Source organism: Rhineura floridana, chromosome 2 (genome assembly GCF_030035675.1).
Source record: "Rhineura floridana isolate rRhiFlo1 chromosome 2, rRhiFlo1.hap2, whole genome shotgun sequence".
NCBI classification, from domain to species: domain Eukaryota; kingdom Metazoa; phylum Chordata; class Lepidosauria; order Squamata; family Rhineuridae; genus Rhineura; species Rhineura floridana.
Window position 1 is genome coordinate 218644382 of NC_084481.1, and position 22349 is coordinate 218666730.

Genomic DNA, 22349 nt, shown 5'->3' on the forward strand with positions numbered 1-22349 from the left:
TAATTTTCTTCTACTGCTCCTTTTGTTCAACATTTTTACTTCTTAATTTTTCCAAATGACTTCAGCTGAGCACTCCTCATAGTTCTGGTTCCAGTTAAGCACCCCTTCCATTCTCAGATTTTCTCTAGAGCTGTTGTTTCTGCGGATAGTGTAGGGGAAAGCTAATCAGCACTTGTTCTTTGCTTAGACATTCAACTATTTATATATTTCAAGTATTTATATACTGCTTTTCATCACAAAAGATTACAAAATTAAATATTTAAATAGTGTATTCAACACAGTAAAAATGAAAGGCATTCAAGAGGCAGCTGGACAGCCATCTGTCGGGAATGCTTTGATTTGGATTCCTACATTGTGCAGGGGGGTGGACTTGATGGCCTTATAGGTCCCTCCCAACTCTACTATTCTATGATTCTATGAAATGCAGTATATAAAACATCAAATGCTATAAAATAGGATTCCACTTACTCAATGTGCTTCCGGTCATTTAATACCCACACAAATTCTACATCTTCTAGCACACATTTAGCTCAGTCAACCTACACCTGTACACATGTGGTCACTCCCACTCCAACCCATAAACGTAGACTCTCAACAATTACCAATCCCTACAATCCCCTAAGTACATATACAAAGGACTCTTATTACAACATTGACAGCCTGCGAAGATAAAACCAAGTATAATCTAGGACTAGGGCTCCAAAACTTCACAGCATTCACCCAAGCACTCATTCACATAGGGTTGTCATTTATGGCTCAGGAACCAACATTCAGAGTCACGTGAAATTCAGAATGATCTTTTGATTATTTTGTGTTCAGAAACAAATAAGAGGAGAAAGTAGTTCATACTCTATGGCCATTTTGGTCCTTTTGTGATCTCCTGCATACATATGCACATTCTTAAGAAAGCTGGCTTATCATGTCAATTAATACTGTGGGAGTGAGCATTATATATTACAGCACATTAGTATGACTAAAAGATTGTAGCCTGCCAGTTCAGAACCTGCTGATTCCTCTGTAAAGCATTCTGCTGGTGGTGCAGCTAAACAGAGAACACGCCCCTGGATACAGCTTCCACTTCCTAGCAGCGGTTCCCATAGCTGTGTTGCCGAGGCCACTTGGGGTGTTTAACGTGGAGGAATCGGCAGATATCTTATGTGGCCTGGTGCGGAGGCAGGGATAGGAATGCCATTACCCCTTAATGCAAAGAGCAAATAATAAGGGGGGAAAGTGCAGAGTGAAACTGCAACAAGGTATCCTGGCCAAAAAAAGAGCGAGTGAGCAGAAAGGAGCAAATTGGAAGTCCCATCACTGCAGGCGCTTGTCCTCCATTAAAACCAGGCCCCTGTTCCCCTGACTCTGGGTAACAGGAGAGGGAGGGCTTATATTATTCCCTTACTGTGCGGCTGCTGAGACAGCAAAGTTTCTGGGCACTCTTGCTGCTTGCCACTTGCACTGCTTCCTCCAATGCTCAGCAGCAACTGGCAAGTCTGTGTTCCGTTTCATCCCTCGGGGAAGGCAGAGCCTGATTAAATGGCTTAGACTATGCTGTATGAGAAATGTGAGATGTAGGAGAAATTTGTGTTGACACAAGTTTCAAAAACACACTATATATTTTGTTTTCTGTAGGGTGGAGGCAGTGTAAATATGGGATAGCAAAGGCAAGACAGTTTATTTGCCTTCAGTTACTCAGCTTAAAATGTTAAGGCTTGACCTTTACTAGAGATCTTTGTTACTGTTACACTATTACAAAGCCTCTCTTTGCAGCAAATTATGAAGGACAGATGGATCAATGCAGGGCATGAGGATGACGAACTTAAGCCTTTTGTTGAGCCAGAGCTAGACATCTCGGACCAGAAGAGAATAGGTAAGCAGTGGATAGCAATCACTAGCATGCATTCTTCATAATGACAAATAGTGTACATTGTGGATTAAGACCTTATTGCTTGTTTAAATATGCAAATTTAGATAGAAGAGAGATTGTGGCTTCCCAAGATCTTGGCTAACACTGTGTTCCATAGCAAGTAATTCCGTTGATAAGTCGTAGTTTCATATGAATACTTAAATATGCCAATAAAAAACTGTAGTTTGAAGGAAACTCTCAATTTATCTTAGACATCATGGTTGGAATGGGATATTCTCAAGAAGAAATACAAGAATCTCTTAGTAAAATGAAATATGATGAAATCACTGCTACATACTTGCTACTGGGGAGGAAGTCATCAGAGGTGAGTAAAATGCATAGATAAACTATTCTAAGTGAATGGTGGACATTATAGGCTCACTTTCAGACATCACATCAAGCAGTGGTTTTTGGTAATCCTCGAAAAGAACTCACACCACACCTTAGAGCTGCTATAGTCTGCTTTTGTTTTTCAACTTCAATGCACTCAGCTTTGTACATTCACTCCCATCTCCATAATTCAGCAGCCTCTTGAAGTAGAGCAATGACCAAACCAGGTTTAATATTCTGGTTTGGCGTACCCTTGCTAATCATGGCATAGAACTGGTATGGATCTCATAATAAACAGTGGCTTATCAAGATGGATATGAGTCATAGCAAACACTGGGCTTGCAGCTTCCCCTCTCTTGCTCCAGCACAGCTGCAAAGAGGTCAGAAGCAGAAATTTCTGATCTCTTTGCAGCTGTGCTGGAGGATGAGAGGAGCAAGTTCAAGGTTTGTTGTGGCTCATTCTCATCACAGGGAACCATGGTTTATTGTGATAATAACTGGCTTGTAGACTCGAATGTAAACACAAACCACATTTGGCTTTACAAGCATCTTAATATAGTAACATGGCTGATTGAGGACTCTTGCAGCCATGTTGCAAGATGCTTAATATTTTCTTACTCCTCTTCTGTTTAAAGCTCAGTGTATTAACTTCCCACAGGGCCATTCTTAATGTTTTCCTACTATTTTAAAACTGTCCTAAGACCTTGTTGAATAAGATTTTCTGACTTACCTCTACGTTTGGTGATATTAGCGCAAGTCTTGGACTTGCACCATAAGTGTGGAATATCTGAATTTAGGAATGCCTTTTATATGAAGGGGAAGAGAGGTTCAGTAGTCACCCATGGAACTCAACCAAGCATGTTGCTGACAAACTGAAGATAATTGCTGTGCCTGTGGAAATAAATGTTCACCCTGCTCTTACATGGGCCTGTGGCCTCCAATACTACTGGATAGTTTCAGCAGCCTGAATTGTTAACTTATAACAGGGGCAATGAATTTATTTAAAATACTTCTGCTCCAACTTTTATGATAGCTCCTGCCAGGTGGTTTTGGGGCTTTCTCAGTTTTGATTTACTTCATCCCATTGCTTGCTTGCTTAGGTTTGTAGAGAGTTGTTGCCTTAGTTAGTTAACATTACTTGTATACTTAGGAAGTGAAGACTATAAATGACACATGCTCAATATTGACATTCATGCTGTTATGGCTAGTTGTAGAAGAAGGCCACACATCATTTAGGTAACAAGTATTCAGGATTGGCAATACTTTATACTGTGGTCAATAGGGTGTAAGGCATAGAACACTCGACAGAATATTCTTTGAAAATACAATTTTCTTGTTAAAGTTTCAGCCAGTTCAAGAAGAATGCAATATATCATACTTTTATTGCCTTCAGGCTGAAGCAGTGCTACACACTCTGTCTTGTTCTTCAATATAGCAAAAAATGTAATACCCAAGTATTGAAAACCAGCCCTATTTTTTTACACCTTTTTATTTTGTTTCTCTCGGTGAGTCAGGAGTCTCCGAAGAATGTCAGACTGACTAGGTATATAAAGAGCTGCTTTCTGCTGAGTGAGACCAGTGGTCCACATGCCCCCATTGCTATCAACCCTGATTGCAGCATCTCTCCGGGGTGCCAAGGAGAGGAATTTCCTACTCATGCTTTTAACTGGTGTTCTCTTGAACAGTAGGCACACACAGTGCTCAAACTGCTGCTAAGATGCTGCCCCTATGCTTCATGGACAAGGAACAATCAGTTGTCTATGTTCTGAGAAGGTCCAAAATAATCTGGCACATTGCCCCACATTCCCATAACTGATACTGCTTTGCTAATGTTTCTTGCTCTTCCCTATCATGCAGTAGAATGATTTTCTCAGCATGCTTATCTCCCCATTCAAATCCATAAAGTTTCAGAATTAGTACAAAGGGTTGCAATGTATTCTGCCACTGAGATGTTAACTTTTGGTTGTGCTTTGCCCTCTAGACACAAGAAGTGTTAGGTGTCAAGCCCCCTTTATTAATCCTGTTATGTTCAGGACCACAGAGCTGATAATGCTAATTTATCCTGTCTGCTTCAGTTGGATGCCAGTGACTCAAGCTCCAGCAGCAACCTTTCACTGGCAAAAGTCAGGCCAAGTAGCGATCTCAACAACAGTACTGGTCAGTCTCCACATCACAAAGTACAGAGAAGTACATCTTCCAGCCAGAAGCAACGACGGTACAGCGACCATGGTGAGTGGCCTTTTCATTCTTTTTGAACTCTTGCTGCTGTAAGACAATTGATAATGTAGCTCTCCTTTCAGTTCCTGGGTTGCATTCAACGTAGCACTAAGGCAAATGTTCCATTAGCACAACATCTTCATCGAGCTATCCACTACTATCCTAAGGTCTCCTTCCTGGTCAGCCACCCCCCATTCAGACCCCATGAGCATATATGTGAAATTAATGTTTTTGCTCCAATATGCATAACTTTACACTTGTTTACATTGAATTGCATGCCATTTTACTGTCCATTCACTCAGTTTGGAGAGGTCCTTTTGAAGTTCTTTGCAATTCCTTTATGTTTTAATAACCCTGAACAATTTTGTATCATCAGCAAACTTGGCTACCTCACTGCTCACCCCTAGCTCTAGATCATTTGTGAACAAGTTAAAAGCATTCTTGATTTTGGATGGTGATACTGACCAAGGAACTACTTGATCAGGAGATAATTGTTCCAGGACAGGGAAGTTCCTTGTTTTTTCTGCCATGCTGACCAATTTTATCCAGACCTTTAATAAGGCAACTTCCGTATGGTTTTTTCCCCATAGAAGGCTCATAGAAGCATGATAAGAGTCCATCATTAATAAGTTAATTAGCCAACTGCAGCAGGTTTTATCAGCTATGCTTTTTATAGTGTATCTTGGTGGTAAAGATGAAACCAAAAACTTGTGCTAATCTAGAACCTACCAGCACTATTGCAAATGTATTAAGAGTATAGTTCGTGAATTTGCCAGATGAAAAATTGGGCTGTGGAGTATCACAAAGATATTAAAGTAGTCCCAAATGTGTGGTATTCATCCCCCCCCCACATTTTTGGCAAAAACATACTACACAGCTAAAGGGTTGATTGACAAATGAGGTTGTTTTTTCTTATCAGTTTAATCACATCTACCTGCTTTGCCTGTACATTCCCTGGCATTCACTGTTGTTCTAGAAAAGACTTAATTAAGAACCTTGCAAAATTTCTTTGAAATAGCACAAAAGTCCCTTCTTTTTGTCCTACTGTGTGTGTGTAGGTTTTGCTTCCTTTTTGACACTATTAGGTCAGCCTATGTTTAAAGGAACTTGGGGAACTGGGTATTCAACAGTATTTCTTTGCATTTCCTCTCCTGAGGGACTGCCATCTCTTCAACAAAGTCTGCTAGTTATGCAGAGCAGCAACGCACACACTTTCTGCCTTATATGACCTAGTAAAAGCGACCTCCTACTGATCAGAATACACTGCAAAGTTGAATCACAACCTGAAAAGGCTCAGCTTTTTCTCATCCAGTCTCTTAACATCATCTTTCCTGGCATGAAGTGGACAAGCAAAAGTTTAAGCTTCAGCTTTTTATTTCGTCACAAAGATAAAAGCCTGTCAAAGAGAACCAGAAGTAAAACAACTGTCAAATACACTAAAACCTTAGACACAGAGACTCAGAACCAAATCTTTAAAAGCCTGAGAGAATAGCACTGACACTGAAAATACAACAATGATGGGTACTGGCTATGGCCGAAGGCACATAAAGCAAAGCAAAGCAGGGTCAGGTGTGGTCAGTGCCTGGATGGGAGACCGCCTGGGAACCATATGTAAGCCAACTTGGGTTTCTATCATGAAAAGAAAGGCGGGGTATAAATGTAATAAAAAAATAAAACTGGGTGAGTTTCCTAGGAAACGCATCCCATATCTGGGTGAAGGGCCTCCACAGATGACCTTCAGGTATTGGTTCATACAAGAGGTGGTATTCCATTAGATATAAGCTGTATAGAGCTTTATAGATCAAAACCAGAATCTTGAATTGGACCAGGAAGCTAATTGAAGCCAGTGCAGGCTAGAAAGGATCAATGTCATGTGTTCATAACAATTGGTCCCAGTTAAAACATGGTGCCATATTTAGCGCCATCTGATGGTTCTGGACTTTAGCCCTGCTTACAACTCATTAAAGTAATTCAAGCACCAGTCACGAATCATTGCAGCCAGATTAACCATGTCCAGACTAGGCTCACAGCTGGAATAACAATTTAAGTTGGTAAAAAACACTCTTGAGTCGTTGAGGCCACTTGAGCCTCTAATAACAATGACAGATTCAAGAGCACCCCAAAACTACATACCTGTTTATTCAGAGGCAACACAACTCCCTTGAGAATAGATTAAATCCCCCTAATCTGGACTGTAGAATTGCCTGTTAACAGTGTTGCTAGCCAAACTGGAGATGGGAGGAGGGCACATATGCAAGCCCCATTCCCAAAGGCCCTGGGAATATGGGTTGCATTTCAGAGCTTTGCGCAATCAGCATGAAGGTCTGAATAAGCACATTCATTCAACCAGTAAGCCATGGGTTCAGCCTGATAAACTAGGGCTCCTGCTCACAGGAGGGTTGCTATACGTGGTCAGATTTCTGTGCTAATCATGCAAAGTCTGAAGTAGCCTGCATGCCCAGGAACATTGGAGATATGCCTCCCCCCCCCTCCAAATGCCTGAACACATTTTCTGTATTGCCTGGATTAAGCTTCAGATTGCCCAGCCAGACCATTAATATGGCTAGTTAGTTAACAGCCCAGTGCCCTCACAGCTTCATCTGATTTCAAAGAGGAGAACTAGAGCTGTGTGCCAGCATATTGACGACAGACCACTCCGAACCCCTCATTCAGCTGTTCTATGTAGGTGATGAACAGCACGGGGGATAAGATGCAATGTTCCTCGACACCAAAGTGAAGATGCCACAGGGTTGAGCAAAAATCCCCCTGCTTTAGCTTCTGGAAATTACCATCCAGATTAGGGTGGAACCACCACAAGGCACACCCACTCACACCGAACTTCGACAGCCACTCCAGAAGGATACCATTGCTGACAAAAGCAGCCAAAAGGTCAGGAAGAATAAACAGGTTCATACTTCACTATCGTTCTCCTGATAGAAATAATCCCACAGAATGACCAAGGCTGTTTTTGTGCCAAAACCAGACCTAAACATGAATTGAAATAGACTCAGAAAATCAGACTCCTCCAAGAGAGCCTGGAACTTGTGCTCTTACTGCCCCCTTAAGAACATAAGACTGTTTTCTCTTGGTCAGTTTTTAACTAACTGTTCTGCCTGCCTTTCCCGGTTTCCAACTCAGCATCTGATGAAGCAGTTACTGCCTTTGAAAGTTATGCTATTTTATTATGAAAAGCTTCTAAAAAGTTCATCTTCATGTGCCAACAAACCCATTACTTTCTCTTTATTTGTTTATACTGTTGTCTTTTTATAGAATCCTCTCTGCTAATTGTTTTATATATGTTGTTATATTGTATCGCTTGGTGACATCTTATGGGAAATGATTCCTAAATAAAATAATAATAAAACTTAGAGTATGGTAATCCCATTATTCTCACTTGATAGGTGGGTTGAGGATACATATTATTGCTACTTTTATCTTAAGGTTTTCAGAAATCCCTGTGAATCATGTGTAATCCATTCTTGTTTATTTATTTATTTATTTCAGCTGGTCCATCTGTTCCTCCAGTAGTGGCATATCCAAAAAGAAGTCAAACTAGCACTACAGATAATGACCTCAAAGAAGAAGGAATCCAATCACGGAAACCCAGCAGCAGTACCGCTGGAGGAAGAGGAATTGCTCCTGCTAGCCCTATGCTTGGGAATGCCAGCAATCCAAATAAGGCTGATATTCCTGAGCGTAAGAGAAGCTCTGCTGCACCCAATGTAAGTCATGGATTTTTAAAAAAAAGTTTTAAAGAGCTTGTTTGTATTGCGCATCTTTCTCCTAGGCAAGCTTAATTTATCAGAAACAGTTTATGGCAAATGTAGTTCAGACAGGGCTTTGCAAATCCTATGCTTGGTGCTTAGGAAGTGCTGAGCACAGGGTTTGCAAAGCCCTTTGTACAGTTCTTCCCAGGCATCCAGTTGTCAGTGCCTGCAAAGCTCCTTTTGGCCAAGTCCAACCCTTACCTGCCCCACACCTGATGTCATATATCGCAGGTTGGACAGGTGGGCATGGTGCACCTGAAATGGTCTCGCTGCCTGTATGGGGAGACCTGGAGGGCTAAACTTGGCCTGTGAGCCAGGGGCTCCCCACCACTGCCCTAAACTATAGATTGTTGCATGCAGACACCACCATTGTGTTGCTGTTGGGCAACAAGGATAGGTCAATGACTCCAGCTCATTAGATTTTCTGTCTAGGCCCACTGTTTGAATCCTCTAAATGATCTTTCATTACTCCCACTTCCAGTGAATCATACAACAAATCTCAGTAGGAACACATTTACCCATAACTACTTCCTTTATTCTTCCACGTTTCACTGTGACTTCTTGGTTCTTCTGTTTATCATATTATATCATCTTTATCCATCAAATGAAAACTAATCAATTTCATTTTAGGAACACTGGATAAATGAATGAAAGTTGTTGAGTTTTCTGGTTGGCTTTAATCTTTCTTTTCACTGTTATGCCTCTTCATTTTCTTATAATTTATTTATTGGTGCTAAAGTAGCACGTTTCCCTTCAAGATTTCATGTAGTGTTGGCTCTTAGGACATCTGGGCTTGTTTCTCCCAAAGATGCATCTTTCCATCTTTGGGCCATCTTTAGACTTTTCATTTTAATAGTAGCATTGCTCGAGTAGTTCAGAATGTTATGAAAACATGAAGCTTCTTTATACCAAGTCAGACCATTGGTCCATCTGGTTTAGTACTGACCACTGATAGGCAGTGGCTGTCCAGGTCTTAGGCAAGATCTTAACTCAATCCTTTAAACTTGACATCCATATTTAACTGGAAATACTAGTTAAATAACTTGGGACTTTCCTACATGCAAAGCTGTGCTGCTGCTATAGCTGCTCCCATAAGCACATGTTCTATCAATACAGACCCTAAACAAAGTACTGAACCCAGAGCTACATTAGCAGAGCAAACCACACAATTTGAACTAGAAACCCAGGCATAAGTACCATGCTGAACTGACTCAGCCATGAACCAGCAGCTACAAAGGGCGCACAGCTCATTGCTAACTCCACCTGGGAAGCTAGAATGTGGATGAATGAGTAACACCCAAAGAAGCCCAGAATGTTTCATAGAGTTTTTTCACGCTCAACCTGTCAGCACTACAGGGCTGTATTACAGCAAATGTTAGTTGCTTTATCCCCCTTCTAAATCTGGCATAGTTTTGCAGCTGTCTGTTGTGAATTCTGCAAGATACCTAGGACCTAGATAAATTTAGTCAGAAAAAGTTGTTAAACAAGCCTTTGCTTGTGCCGTATTGTAGACGACAGAATACCCTATCCTGTCTGATTTTTTTTTCCTGCCTAAAAGATATTGGTTAGTTTCTGTTACCAACTGTCCCATACCAGTTTTTATCTAGTGCCCTTTGCCGCTTTTTTGGTGCACACTGCTATAGTTAATGGTGTGCATCCATCCCTGCTTAAATATCCACTATATTTACCTTGTCTAGAACTTCTGCAGGTTAGTTGAGCGTGGTGTCTCCTGTCTGTGTTTTTATACGCAGTCGTTAATCAGCATGTTTTTACTAAGGTGTTTTGCTTCGCCTTGGATGTAATAAGTTTTTGTTGAGTACGGCCCTAGCAAGTGGTCCTTGAGACTTAGAGTGGGTGGGGGGAATGGTGAAGGAATTGCTTGTTGCTTTACTAGTCCTCATTGGGATTTATCCCATTCTTGATTCACTGCACTATTCAGGAGGGAGAGAGAGATCAGCCTTTCCAGCTCTCCTAAAGCCTTTTTCTTGACTGTGTGCTTTGTCTGTTTTCAGTGTATCTTAACACTTTTAAAAACCATTCTGTTATCCACTAGTTCTTCTGTCATTCCTGGAAAATTGATCACCGGCTTGGGCATATCTCCACACTCTTTCTCTGTAAAGACAGAGGCAAAGTAATTATTTAACTTTCTTTGTGCTCCTGCCCCCAAACAAAATGTAATTTTTGAGTGGGCTTGTGATTCTCTTCCTCTGTGTGTATGTGTACGTATCTGAAAATGTACTGTCCAACTTTACTGCTGTATATCCTTCCTATTTTTCGTTTTAACTGTGTTTTCCTTCCAGCCTTGCTTTTTTGTGCTAAGATATTGTTTGTTTTACTTCCCAGTGAACTTACTAATAATGTTTCTTAAGAGTTGTACCTAAGTCTCTGCTAGTCATCTGAATTGGATTATTTGGCATTTTGGGTGGCAGGGGCAGTGGGAGAGAACTGTAAATTCCATTATTTGAGAACCATAAAATGTGTAAAAATAGATTACAAGAAATAGTTTACATTTCCTCAAGTTCCAGTTTCAACATGACTGAGATCTTATTTTAGTAAAAAGGAAAGGGCTATCTGCCTCAGTCCAATAAAAAGTAGGTGCAATGTGAATGTTCAGAATGTCTTATATTAGCAAGCAGCTATAAGACTTGTGCATTAAGCTAAGTTGCCACCTAAGCATAATAAAAAAATGGTTGGGAAAAAAATAAGATCCTGGGTACCCCTTTTTCCTGGAAATTAACAAATGTGTTTATTCTTTGTAGAACAACACTACACCTGGAGCCATGACACGGCGAAATACTTACGTCTGTAGTGAAAGAACAACTGCAGACAGGCACTCAGTCATTCAAAATGGCAAAGAGAGCAGGTAAGTGCATTTTTAAAGGAAGATGTTCAGTACTACAAAATAATTATTTAAAGTTTTAAATTTTATTTCTAAATGATCCTTCATCCCATAGGAACTCAGAGTGATAAATAATGAAATTAACACAACTTCGTAAATGTTAACCTGCGTAATATTCTTCAGGATGCTATTATAACTTTGAACACAAACTGCAGTACTTTAAATACTCCAGATAAACCTTAGAATTATCTTGATAAATAGTAACTTGTTATCCTTGAGAATAAAGTACAGAATGCGCAATCCAGCCAGTGTTGAACACTTTAGATTCTGCTGCTTTCAGCTGAGATTTACAGTGTAATCCTATGCAAGTCGACTCAGAAGTAGGTTGCGTTGAGCTGAGTGGAACTTACTCCCAGATAGGCATGTCTGCATAAGATTGTAGCTTTAAGCATGTACTTAACTCTTTTCTGCTATCGAAATAGTGTTTAAAAGCACTTGACATTGATTCTGCATACGATTTGTTGTGCAGTCTGCAAAATCTATTTAATGTTGGTATGCATGCTCCTGCTGAAAGTGTGATAACGGGGCTAAATTGATTCTTTGACTTTTCTGTAGCATCCACTTGAGCTGTTTTTAAAGTGGTGAGACTTTTCCTGAAGCAGAAGGAAAGGAGGCATATATGAAAATAGAAATCTATTGTGTTGTGCAAGATGCCAAAAAACAAGGAGTTGAACCTTGGAAAGTGCTGAAGAAAATGGTGTTTTAAAAGCATTCCAGTATGCATTTCACCTGCATTTCCACCATTTGTGAGAAGCAGTAATCCCTTCTTTGTCTCCTGAATAGGGGATTCTTTTGTCTTCTGGGGGAGCAACACACAATATGCCACATGTTTTCTAACGAAAGTGGAATAAGACAATGCCAGATTTTTTTTCTCCAAAGAAACACATTTGATGTATTTGCACATCACAATAAATTTCTTTCCTTTTTTTTCAGACTCTCCCTGAGCTTTAAAACATAGCTAATTTTTGTTTTGCATTGACCCTGAAGGAACTACTGTATGTGTTCATCTACTGTGTGCTACATTCTTAAATAAATTCAAGTTTTCCTTAGAAATAATTTTTGCTTTCATAGATGCTGGTTCTAGATCTCTACCTTACTTTAGGGCTTGCAACCCAAGTCTGTCTGTGCCATTGCTAGTGGAGAAAAATCTCTCAGCATGGGCAAGTGCTGGAAACTAATTTTAATCCATTTTTGGCTGCTATCACTCTGCTTAAAACTGATAGTACTCATGCCTTGGAAACTAAGGGCTGTATCTATGAAGTCATCATGTTTGCAACAGAGCCTCCTCTCCCTCTCATCTCCCTGTACTACCCCCTCAGATCTGATCTGGAGGATTGGTGAAAGCCCCAGAACAGATTTTGGGGGTGGGGGTGGGTGGAGAGAGGAGAAGAGGAAATTGCATTGTGCAAGCACAGGCCCTTGCACGAAGGGACAACTTAGCTGGAAACAACCCTAGATATATTTCTCATAAGTCTCTGTAGCTGGTCTGTTTTCTCATCTTGGGATCCACTGCTTTTTCCTGTAAGCTTTTTTTTTTAAAAAAAGTCGAGGTGGTGTCTTTCTCAACTGCAGAGGAACAGCATGGCACGAAGAAACATTGTAGGAAAGGAATTAGCTCTTTCTTGTGGATGACTAAATTGCCTGTCGTCTCCCACTAGGGCCTGTAATCCATTAGAGAATATGCAGTTCAGACAAAAGAGGGGGTGGCAGAAAAGAAGTAAGGTGGGCAATTTATTATGACAGCACTGAGAGAAGTGGATTGTAAGACTCCGGGGAAGGTCTTTAGTTTCATACACATGCCCTTGGAGAATTTCATGTGTGTATATTTCAAGGCAAAACTGCTTTGAGTGACAGTTGTGAATATTCATATAAAATCCAGTCTACAGAGTAGTTCATGGTAAACTGCTTACACTGTAGTAAACCTGCAGGATAATCTTTTGTACAATATCTGTGAATCAAATAAGACCCCCAGAATTTTGGAATTTTACTGGTTGTAAATCTTGAAATTGTGAACCTCCTGAAATAATGGTGCTTTTTGAAAAAGAGAAGTCAAGGTGAATGAAGTACTTCTGGTTGCGTTTGAACTGTCTTTGACAGATTGTAAGAACGTTGCAAGATAGTTTAATAAGGAGGAGAAAGACCTAGTCTCTTTTTGTCTCTGAAGCTGTGCAGAGTAGGTCTTCATTTTAGATTGGACATGCTTGTGCTGTGCCTGCAGGAGAGAGGAGGTTTCATTCTGATGAATAAAGGTTGGAAGCCTGCTTGGTATCTGGAAGTTTTGCAAATAGCCTTTTCCTCTATTGATATTATTGGAAGAATGCCATTTAGATTAGCCTTTGTCTTTGGACTCCACCCAGAACTTTTTGATTCAGGCTTTCTTGGACACCTAATGTTACTTCCTATGATGTACATGAAGAACTATGCATATTGATAAGACAAAAATCTAAGAAGAGCCCTGCTGGGTCAGACCAAAGGCCTATCTGGTCCAGCATTCTGTTTTCACAGTGGCCAACCAGATGGCTATGGGAAACCCATAAGCAGGACATGAACACTACAGCACTCTCCCGCTCATGATGCCCAGCAACTGGTATTCAAAAGCATACTGCCTCTTGATACTGGAGGTAATATACTCATAATGACTAATAGCTATTTATACTTATGTTCCATGAATTTGTCTGATCTTCTTTTAAAGCCATCTAAGTTGGTAGTCACGGCTACAACTTGTAGTAGAGAATTCCATAATTTACCTACACGCGTAAGAAGAGCCTGTCCTACTAGTTAATTGTTGGACTGTAGAAGACAAGAGCTGGTGTAGTGCACTAATTTAGATCATGCACTATGAACTGGGAGTTCCTGGTTGAAATCGTAGCCAGCCATGAACGCGGTGGGACACCTCCAGAGCCCCCCCCCCCATCTCTAATATAGCCTGGATTAACATGTCTTCGGGTGATGGGATGGGTAGTAGGGGGCATTTTGTCCTGTGCTGATATGAAGCATAAACCATTCAACTCTTTTCTGTGACCAGCCTGTTAAAGAAGATTTGAGCTTTAGCAACATATAAATGTAATAAATAAATAGACAGTTTGAGGAGCGTATACTACACACACACACACACACTGTTACCCTATCTGAGGCCTTTGAACCATGTTTAGACTTCTCTTCAGCTGTAAATGTGGAATAGTGGAAATGGAGCAAACGTGCTGCAGAATACGAGACTGAAGTTAGCAGCACTTGATTAGTTGTGAGAAATCCAAAGAATGACGGCTAGGTGTGTATTTCTAAAGTACATGACTCATGGGGTTTGAAGATTTGGCCAGACATGATTGGTATGGTGCTTCGTTTCCATGGGAAGTACTCATAAACAGCATTTGTTGGTGAATGCCTTCCCTGCCCAGATGGTGGATGTTTACCCTGTTCTAGATGGGGTTACACTCCCCTTGAAGGAACAGGTTCGTAGTCTTGGGGTTCTTTTCGATCCTTCCTTGTCTCTTGAGGCGCAAGTGGCCACGGTGGCAAGGAATGCGTTCTACCACCTTCGGTTGGTAGCCTAGCTACGCCCCTATCTGGACAGGGATGACCTCGCCTCAGTTGTTCATGCTCTGGTAACTTCTAGATTGGATTACTGTAATGTGCTCTATGTAGGGCTGCCCTTGAAGACAGTTCGGAAGCTTCAGCTAGTGCAAAACGCAGCAGCCAGACTGCTGACGAGGACCAGCCGGTCAGCGCATATAACACCTGTTCTGGCCCGTTTGCACTGGCTACCCATTTGCTTCCGAGCCAGATTCAAGGTGCTGGTTTTGACCTATAAAGCCTTACACGGCGTGGGACCGCAGTATCTTGTGGAACGCCTCTCCCGCTATGAACCGACCCGGTCACTTCGCTCAGCATCTAAGGCCCTCCTCCGGGTACCAACCCATCAGGAAGCCCGGAGGACAGTTACTCGATCTAGGGCCTTTTCTGTAGTGGCCCCCGAACTGTGGAATAGCCTCCCCGAAGAAGTACGCCTGGCGCCGACGCTTCTATCTTTTCGGCGCCAGGTTAAGACCTGGCTATGCTCCCAGGCATTTTAATGCGTTTGATGTTACAATTTTAAATCTCTTTGTTTACTGTTATTTATTGTGATATTTTGTATTTTTGTATTTTTAATCTTTTGTACACCGCCCAGAGAGCTACTCGCTATGGGCGGTTTAAAAATGAAACAAATAAAAATAAATAAATAAATAAATAAATTTGCAGTCTTGTAATAATCTCCTTTGTCTTGCTTAGTCAGGAGATGATGACATGGAGGCTGTGTTGACATGTAACAGTAAACCAAAGTTTAGTGGTATGTGCATAAAAACAAAGTTAATGCTAACCATTGTTCTGGTTCCATAGACTGAAAATTGAAGCAAAAACTTCCAATCTTTTTGTGAACTCACCAAAGGGAGAAGTGGGAGGACAAACCCAAGACTCACACATGTAAATTTAAAAGATTAGCTTTACTGTGGCAAGCACATGCAGCCAGTAATTACTTTCCAGTGACTGGGAAAACTACAGCAGATCAGAAATCTTTTTTGAATTGGCATAAGATAAGCATTTGCTTATGTTTCACTATTGTAGTGACAATTCATATTCCCTGTGGCCTCATTTTTAAGGCCATGTTTATAAAATCCTATTAACAAAAGTAATTTGAGAAGGGAGGGACTATAGCTTGGAGATAGCGCACATGTTTCCCATGCACAAGATCCGAGGTTCAATCTCTTCCATGTCTAGTTAAAGATTTTGGGTAGCAGGACTCGGAGTGAACTCTGCTTGAGAACTTGGAGAGCTTCTGACATTCAGAGTAGACAGTACCGAGCTAGATGGACCAATAGATTGCCTCAGTGTAAGGCAGCTTTGTATGTTTGTGACCAGCAAGGAAAACACATTGTTCACTTAACCCCTTCTGGATTTGATGGGGATATCAGTATTTGGCCCAAATTGGAAGACGTTGGTGGGAGAAAAGGTGTTGACTTTTTTTACTACACCATAGTTTGCACGTTTGTCATTGGTCCATCATGCTGTTATTTCTGCCCCTGCCTGAACCCAACCCCCTCGCAGTATGACCAAAATGTTCACTTATGCAGCTAGGCCTGCTACAGTTTATGCAACATCCTCCACCAGTGTTTTTGCAACATCGGAAGTCGATGTCCGCGTTGGCCTCTGTGCACTTGAAGCTGATGTTACCGCCAATAAACAAAGAATGCTGACATTACTGTGAGACTAACTGGTTTCCATTGTTGCTTAACTCTGCGCTATATAACTTTTAGTTATAGATAGTGGTAGAAAATTGTATAATCTATCAGGTGTGTTCTCTCCCTCCTTGTCTTGTGGTGGTCAAGGTTGTCTGTGATGTGATCCCTTAATGAATATTTTGAGTGTTCCTTATTCCTGTCCAAATTCCTCCTCCTTTTGCCCTGTCAAATTTGGTAATCTTTGTTGTAATTTGTTTGGGAAATATTAGAATGTTTTCAGACTAGAGGATTTTTCTGGAAAGATAATTCTGAAATTATCAACATAGGGAACACTCCTTTCCTTTCTTGCATTATTTTTTTCAGTAAAAAAAAAATCTATATGAAATTTTAGCTTTCCCCCCTCCTTACAGATTATCTCTCTGTTTTTGCAGTTTTAAAAATATATAATTAATGTGCTGCAAAAATTCTCCTTCCAGATTGTAATCTATAAACCTTGTGTTATATTATATTGTAGAGTTATATTCACTAATAGGCAAAAAAACCCCTAGTGGTTTAAGAATATATGCATAGCCAACAGATATTTTATCAAACTTTAAAAAGTGGGGATATTGGGCAGTTACAGTGAATGCACCATTGGAGCAGGAGACCTGACCTCCTTTCTGAGATACTGTCCTGCCCTACAAATTTGTAAAAATGCAAACACAATTTGGCTTGTTTTTTCACAGTTCAATCCACTTATTGTGTAGCTTGGAAGAATTTGCTGCCTCTGAGGGGGAGGGGATAAGAGGGAGGGGGAGGGCAGGTTTGATCATTTGCATGCCTATTGAGTTCAGTGGGATTTATTCCTGTGCAATCATGCTTAGGAAAGGTGAAACTGACCTGAGGAAGGGGAGGGGGAGGGGAAAGGAAAGGGAGGTGGGCACTGGGCAGAGGGAAAGCCCCTTTCTTTCCCAAAAGGAACACATTGTTAACAATATCATTTTTGAGGGGGGTTTCCCCCACTTTTTTATTCTGCAGCAGACACGTAGTCTCCCACCCAAATTTAAACCAGAGCTGTCCCTGGACAAATCCACACTATACTGCTATTACCCTCACAGTGCTACAGTCGGCAGAATTCTCTGGGAAGAGGAGCTGACTGTTAAACCACTCTGGCCACTGGAGCTCTGTTGGGAATAGGAGTCTCCTAACAACTCTCAGCACTTCACAAACTAGACTTTCCAGGAATTTTTGGAGGAAGCTGTTTGACTGTTTAAACTGGAATATATGTCTGCTGTGGGTGTAGTTCCTTGATAACCAAGCCAAACAGCTGTTAGTCTGGCATTTAGAACACTGCCAGTTGGTTATTACTGAGTGTGCCTGCACTATCATAGACTCCAGTGTAAATTTTCTCAATTAAAATCAGCAATGTATTTTTTTAACTTTTAAATTGCAGAAAATGAAGTTCAGAGTATGGGACAAGATCAGTAATTGGATTATAGGTACTCTATGAACATGGCTGATTTTGAATTAATTTCAACAAATTATGAGACCACTGACAGAAAAAAGTTCAACAGGGTTCAGGACTGTACGTTTTGTAAGATTTGTTTTGAAATTAGCTTATGGAAAGTAGCAGAATGGCATACAGGGTATTTTCATATGTATTAACATAGCAGAATGTGAAAACTCCATGCTGGCTATGGTATACAGCCACAAGATGCTCTTTGTAGACATGCCCTGTGTTAGCCTTGCAAAGAGTTGAGTTTCTGCAATGAAATATTTAAACTTATCTGTCATCTTATTCCAGCACTATTCCTGATCAAAGGACTCCAGTTGCTTCAACTCACAGCATCAGCAGTGCAACAACACCTGACCGCATCCGTTTCCCAAGAGGAACCGCCAGTCGTAGCACTTTCCATGGCCAGCTCAGAGAACGGCGCACAGCTACTTACAACGGACCCCCTGCGTCACCCAGTCTGTCTCATGAAGCAACACCACTTTCGCAGACACGAAGTAGGGGCTCCACTAACCTGTTCAGTAAATTGACTTCAAAGCTGACAAGAAGGTATGTATTTAAAAAATTTAAAGCAATCGCAGCAGAATTTTGCTTGTTGCAGGCATTCTCAGTATCCAAGAACATAATCGAACTATATTGCAGTTTAATTCTGAAAAGTTAAGTATTCATCATCCAAGTGCTGAAAATATGTTTGAGGTACATAGAACTTAACTTATGGTACTTGCCTTTCCATTTATCAAACATACATGCATGTTTCCTTAAATAAATGCAAAGATAATCGCTTGCACAGTTAATCTATAAGACTGTTTGCTTGAAAGGATGGGGGCACAAACACTAGCCTAAACCAACCTATCTTAGAAAGGCTAGAAATATCAAGGAGCAGTGGACTGCAGTAATGCTGAACAATGTAATCTGCTAATAATGGAAGTCTTGCCTTGGGAAGTCTCAACAACAGAAGCCTGCTTCATCCCCATGCTCGATGCAACCTCCCCCCCCCCCCCACTTGCCAATGTACATTTAAGGAATCGCTGATGCTTTGAAAGCTCACCCGCTGTGTAGCTTGCTGTGTTCTTGGTTCACCTCTGAAGTACACTCAGGAGAATGAGGAGTGTTCCATAGAAAGCAGGTAACGTTTTCTCCTTGGACGCTTCTGTGATGAGCATGAAGAACTAGCTTTAGACACCTTGTCAGAAGTCAGTGCTTCAAAACTTCATAGAGAGACAGAGGCAGATGGACACTCCAGGTGCTGGCATGCAGGGTTGAGAATGACATTCTCAAAGTGGGAAAAAATATAGTTCCAAATTTAATCATATATGTACTTTGCAGGTAAGCTTTCACGTGATTTAGAATTCTACCTCTACTCTTTCTGGGACATGCCAGAAGCAGGAATGGCCTCACAGACATCTGTTTCAGCTTAGAACAGTGTTTGTAACATGGGCCTCTTGGGTGCACAGTTCTCTGTGACAAAGACTAATTAACTGAAAGGGGAAAGGGCCATAGTTTGGTCTCAGAGGACATTTTTTTAATGTAGATTTCCATCCTTGGCATCTCTTACTAAAAGGGATATCAAGTAGCAGGACTGGGAAAAGATATTAGCCTCAGAGCTTAGATAACCACTGCCAGTCAGATGTGACAATGCTGATTAACTTTTGGGGTGTGTTATTCTGATACAGCATTCACTGGGGGGGGGGAGTGAAAACACTGAGCTGCCTTTCTGTAAGACTGTGCTGCTGAATCATTGCAACATATGTTGCTCAGCTTATTTCAGTTAATTCCACTTTAGTATTTAATATAGCCATACATTATTCATTCTTGTCCACCCTGCACAGCCCACATAGCCTGTGCAGGCCTCATTTATATATTTATTTATTTTATTGCACTTGTATACCGCCCCATAGCCGAAGCTCTCTGGGCGGTTTACAGCAATCAAAAACATTAAAACAAATACACAATTTAAAACACGTATTTTAAAAACAATTTAAAACACAATTTATTTATATCTGTGTCACTCATATCTGTATGAAGCATCTCATGCATGTGGGTGGCAGGAAGAGGGAGTCTGGATGACACTACTTAGCTTCACAGGCTTCCCTAAACACCCAGAGTTTTGCCTTTAGAAGTAACTTTTGTTGTTCCAAGTGTGTCATATATTTATAACGTAAGTTCCTATGGTACCTGAAACTTAAAAGAATTTTTGGAAGGCGCCATAAGCGTTTCTGTGCCTTGCATGTATGGACAGTATTTTGTTTTACATTTACATCCATGAGTGATAATTGGTGCTGAAGTTATTGGCATACTCTTCACATTTTGAATGAGCAGTTTCTTTGCATCAGTACTTGACCATCATAATGTGATTATAGACTGGAGTTTTCAAAGTTTGATTCCTAAAGTGACTATCTAGATCAGCTGGAAGTTTTGTTGTCACTAATTGTCATGTTTTAGGGACCTCTGAGTGCTGTATAAAATAAGAGTTTTTCCTGTTTTTGATAATCATGCAACTTTGCAGTCCCGATTTTCCTATGTGTGTTATTTCTGCAAGAAATCAGAGTTCATGTCAACAGCTGGCCAAAATGTCAGCTACTCACTACAGAATGCAGCAATTTTGTACTCAGAATAAATTACACACATTTCCCAAGATTAAGATGGATATTTGACTTGAGATATTTCATGGTTGAAATATTTCACTATTTTATTCTTGGAAGACAGAATGGAAGGAGCAGTTTTAGGACACGGTTTGGAGGGGTATGAAAAGGGTTAGGGAGTCACATTTGGCATAAACTCCCAACTCCTGTTCCTTGAAGATATGTTCGATTATCTTTCTGGCCCCAAGGGCATTAAAAGTCATTTACCCTCTTTGCACAATGCTAAGCCACAGTTTAGTGCTGCTTGCTGAACCAGGAGTTTCTGCAAGCCTCAAGTTTGTGTATTCTCCTTTCCTCCTCCTCTGCAGGAGGAGGGACTTTGGAAGACTTTACAGTAATACCTCAGTTAACGAAGTATGTGCATTCCTGGACATTACTTCTTTAACAGAAACGTTGGTACCAGTGGTAGGAATAACAAGGAAAGAATAGGGATAGGTTTCTGCACCCACTGGTGGATGGTGGGAGCAGCATCAACAGGGGCTTTAAAGGGTACCTACCCACTCCCCTTCCTTCCCCCTTCCCACCTTCTCCTCCTGTGAATCATATTGGATCCTTCCCTCTGCAGCCTTGGGAGTAAGCAAGAGATCACTTTTAATGCAAAGCAGACACAGGCTTAACAGTTTATTGATAGCTAAGACACATGCTGGTCAGTTTCACCTTAAAGCAAAGGGACAATCTTAAAAGTTTATCTATAGCAAAGTTAGTCAGTTTCACCTTTAAAAAAGCCTTCCTTAAAAAGAGTTTCTTTCCTGGAGGATTCCTTAACTGAGGTATTAATGTAATTTCACTGTACCTGGTTTATTACATACATACTAGGAAGCATGGTTTAAAACAAACTCTGATCAGTTTCTTAAAAAAAGGCAACTTAACAGGTGTAGGTTATGAAGTTAGCTAATTTAACTACAGTTTGCTTTAACCATCATCTCTGGTTTGTATGTAGGCAAAGTCAGGTTTCATGGAAAGTGAAACTAAACTATGCTGAAGTCCTTCCAACTGGATGGGAGAACATATAAGCCCAGGATAAGCTCCTTTCTGCTTGTGAATATACTGCTAAACCATGGTTTAGCATAAGGTGTCAACAGCATTGCTGTTTTAAAAACCTTCCTCAAGAATTGTGAAGGCTAGAAATGTGCAAATTGTCCTTAGTAATCCAAATTATGTCTACTGCGTGTAGACAAAAATTTTTTTTACTTGATTATCAAATTTAGAATACAAAAATGGTGTGAGGGGTTCCCAGACGTGCAGGGGAGTAATTGGATCACACTTTGGGGAAGAAAGGGTTGAATTTCTCTTAACACAGAAGATCCATCCATTTCAGTAATCATTATTTATTTCCAGACTAAATATTTCATTGAGAGAGTATTATCATTGTATGTGTCACTTGTTGAATGGGTTTTCATATTTCATACCAATGCATTTTAATTATTATTTTGGCTTAATTTTTTTTAGAAACATGTCATTCAGGTTTATCAAAAGGTAGGATTTTACTTATATTTTAAAAACCAGCTCTTGCAATTAACAATGAATTTGGCTTTCTAGCCTTGATTTTTCTTTAAAACAAAAATTGAAACAGAACTAAACTTTCTGCTGAGAACTAAATACTCTTCATGTACCCAAGATACGTAAAGAAATTCATTAACCAAAGAATAATCCCTATGGATCTCTGGCACCTGAATAATAATGAAATGCCAAGCATGCCTTGTGCGCTCTACTTACTTTGATAGTCCCAAAAATAATTTTGTTCTTTATACTAATACACTTAGCATGCTTATGGTTGAAGAATATGTTTATCAATTGATTAAAAGTGTAATACAAAGGTAAGTAACTCTCTACTTGCTTTACCAATTTTAATTTTAGCTTAAGAGCCATTTCAGTTTATCTGCCAC

The 22349-nt window shown here is 40.4% G+C and overlaps 1 protein-coding gene across 5 annotated transcripts in view; it reads left to right on the forward strand.

Moving 5' to 3' along the window:
- The window catches only part of MARK3 (microtubule affinity regulating kinase 3), an 89490-nt gene that overhangs the window by 60490 nt on the left and 6651 nt on the right, over nt 1–22349 (forward strand). For 3 of the 5 annotated variants that reach the window (XM_061612239.1, XM_061612243.1, XM_061612242.1), the window contains 7 exons: nt 1768–1867; nt 2116–2228; nt 4309–4462; nt 7955–8172; nt 10977–11080; nt 18113–18370; nt 21913–21939. In XM_061612239.1, the coding sequence (XP_061468223.1) occupies nt 1768–1867; nt 2116–2228; nt 4309–4462; nt 7955–8172; nt 10977–11080; nt 18113–18370; nt 21913–21939 (974 nt within the window). The remainder of the gene's footprint in view (nt 1–1767; nt 1868–2115; nt 2229–4308; nt 4463–7954; nt 8173–10976; nt 11081–18112; nt 18371–21912; nt 21940–22349) is intronic. The other 2 variants (XM_061612241.1, XM_061612244.1) reach the window with 1 other exon arrangement.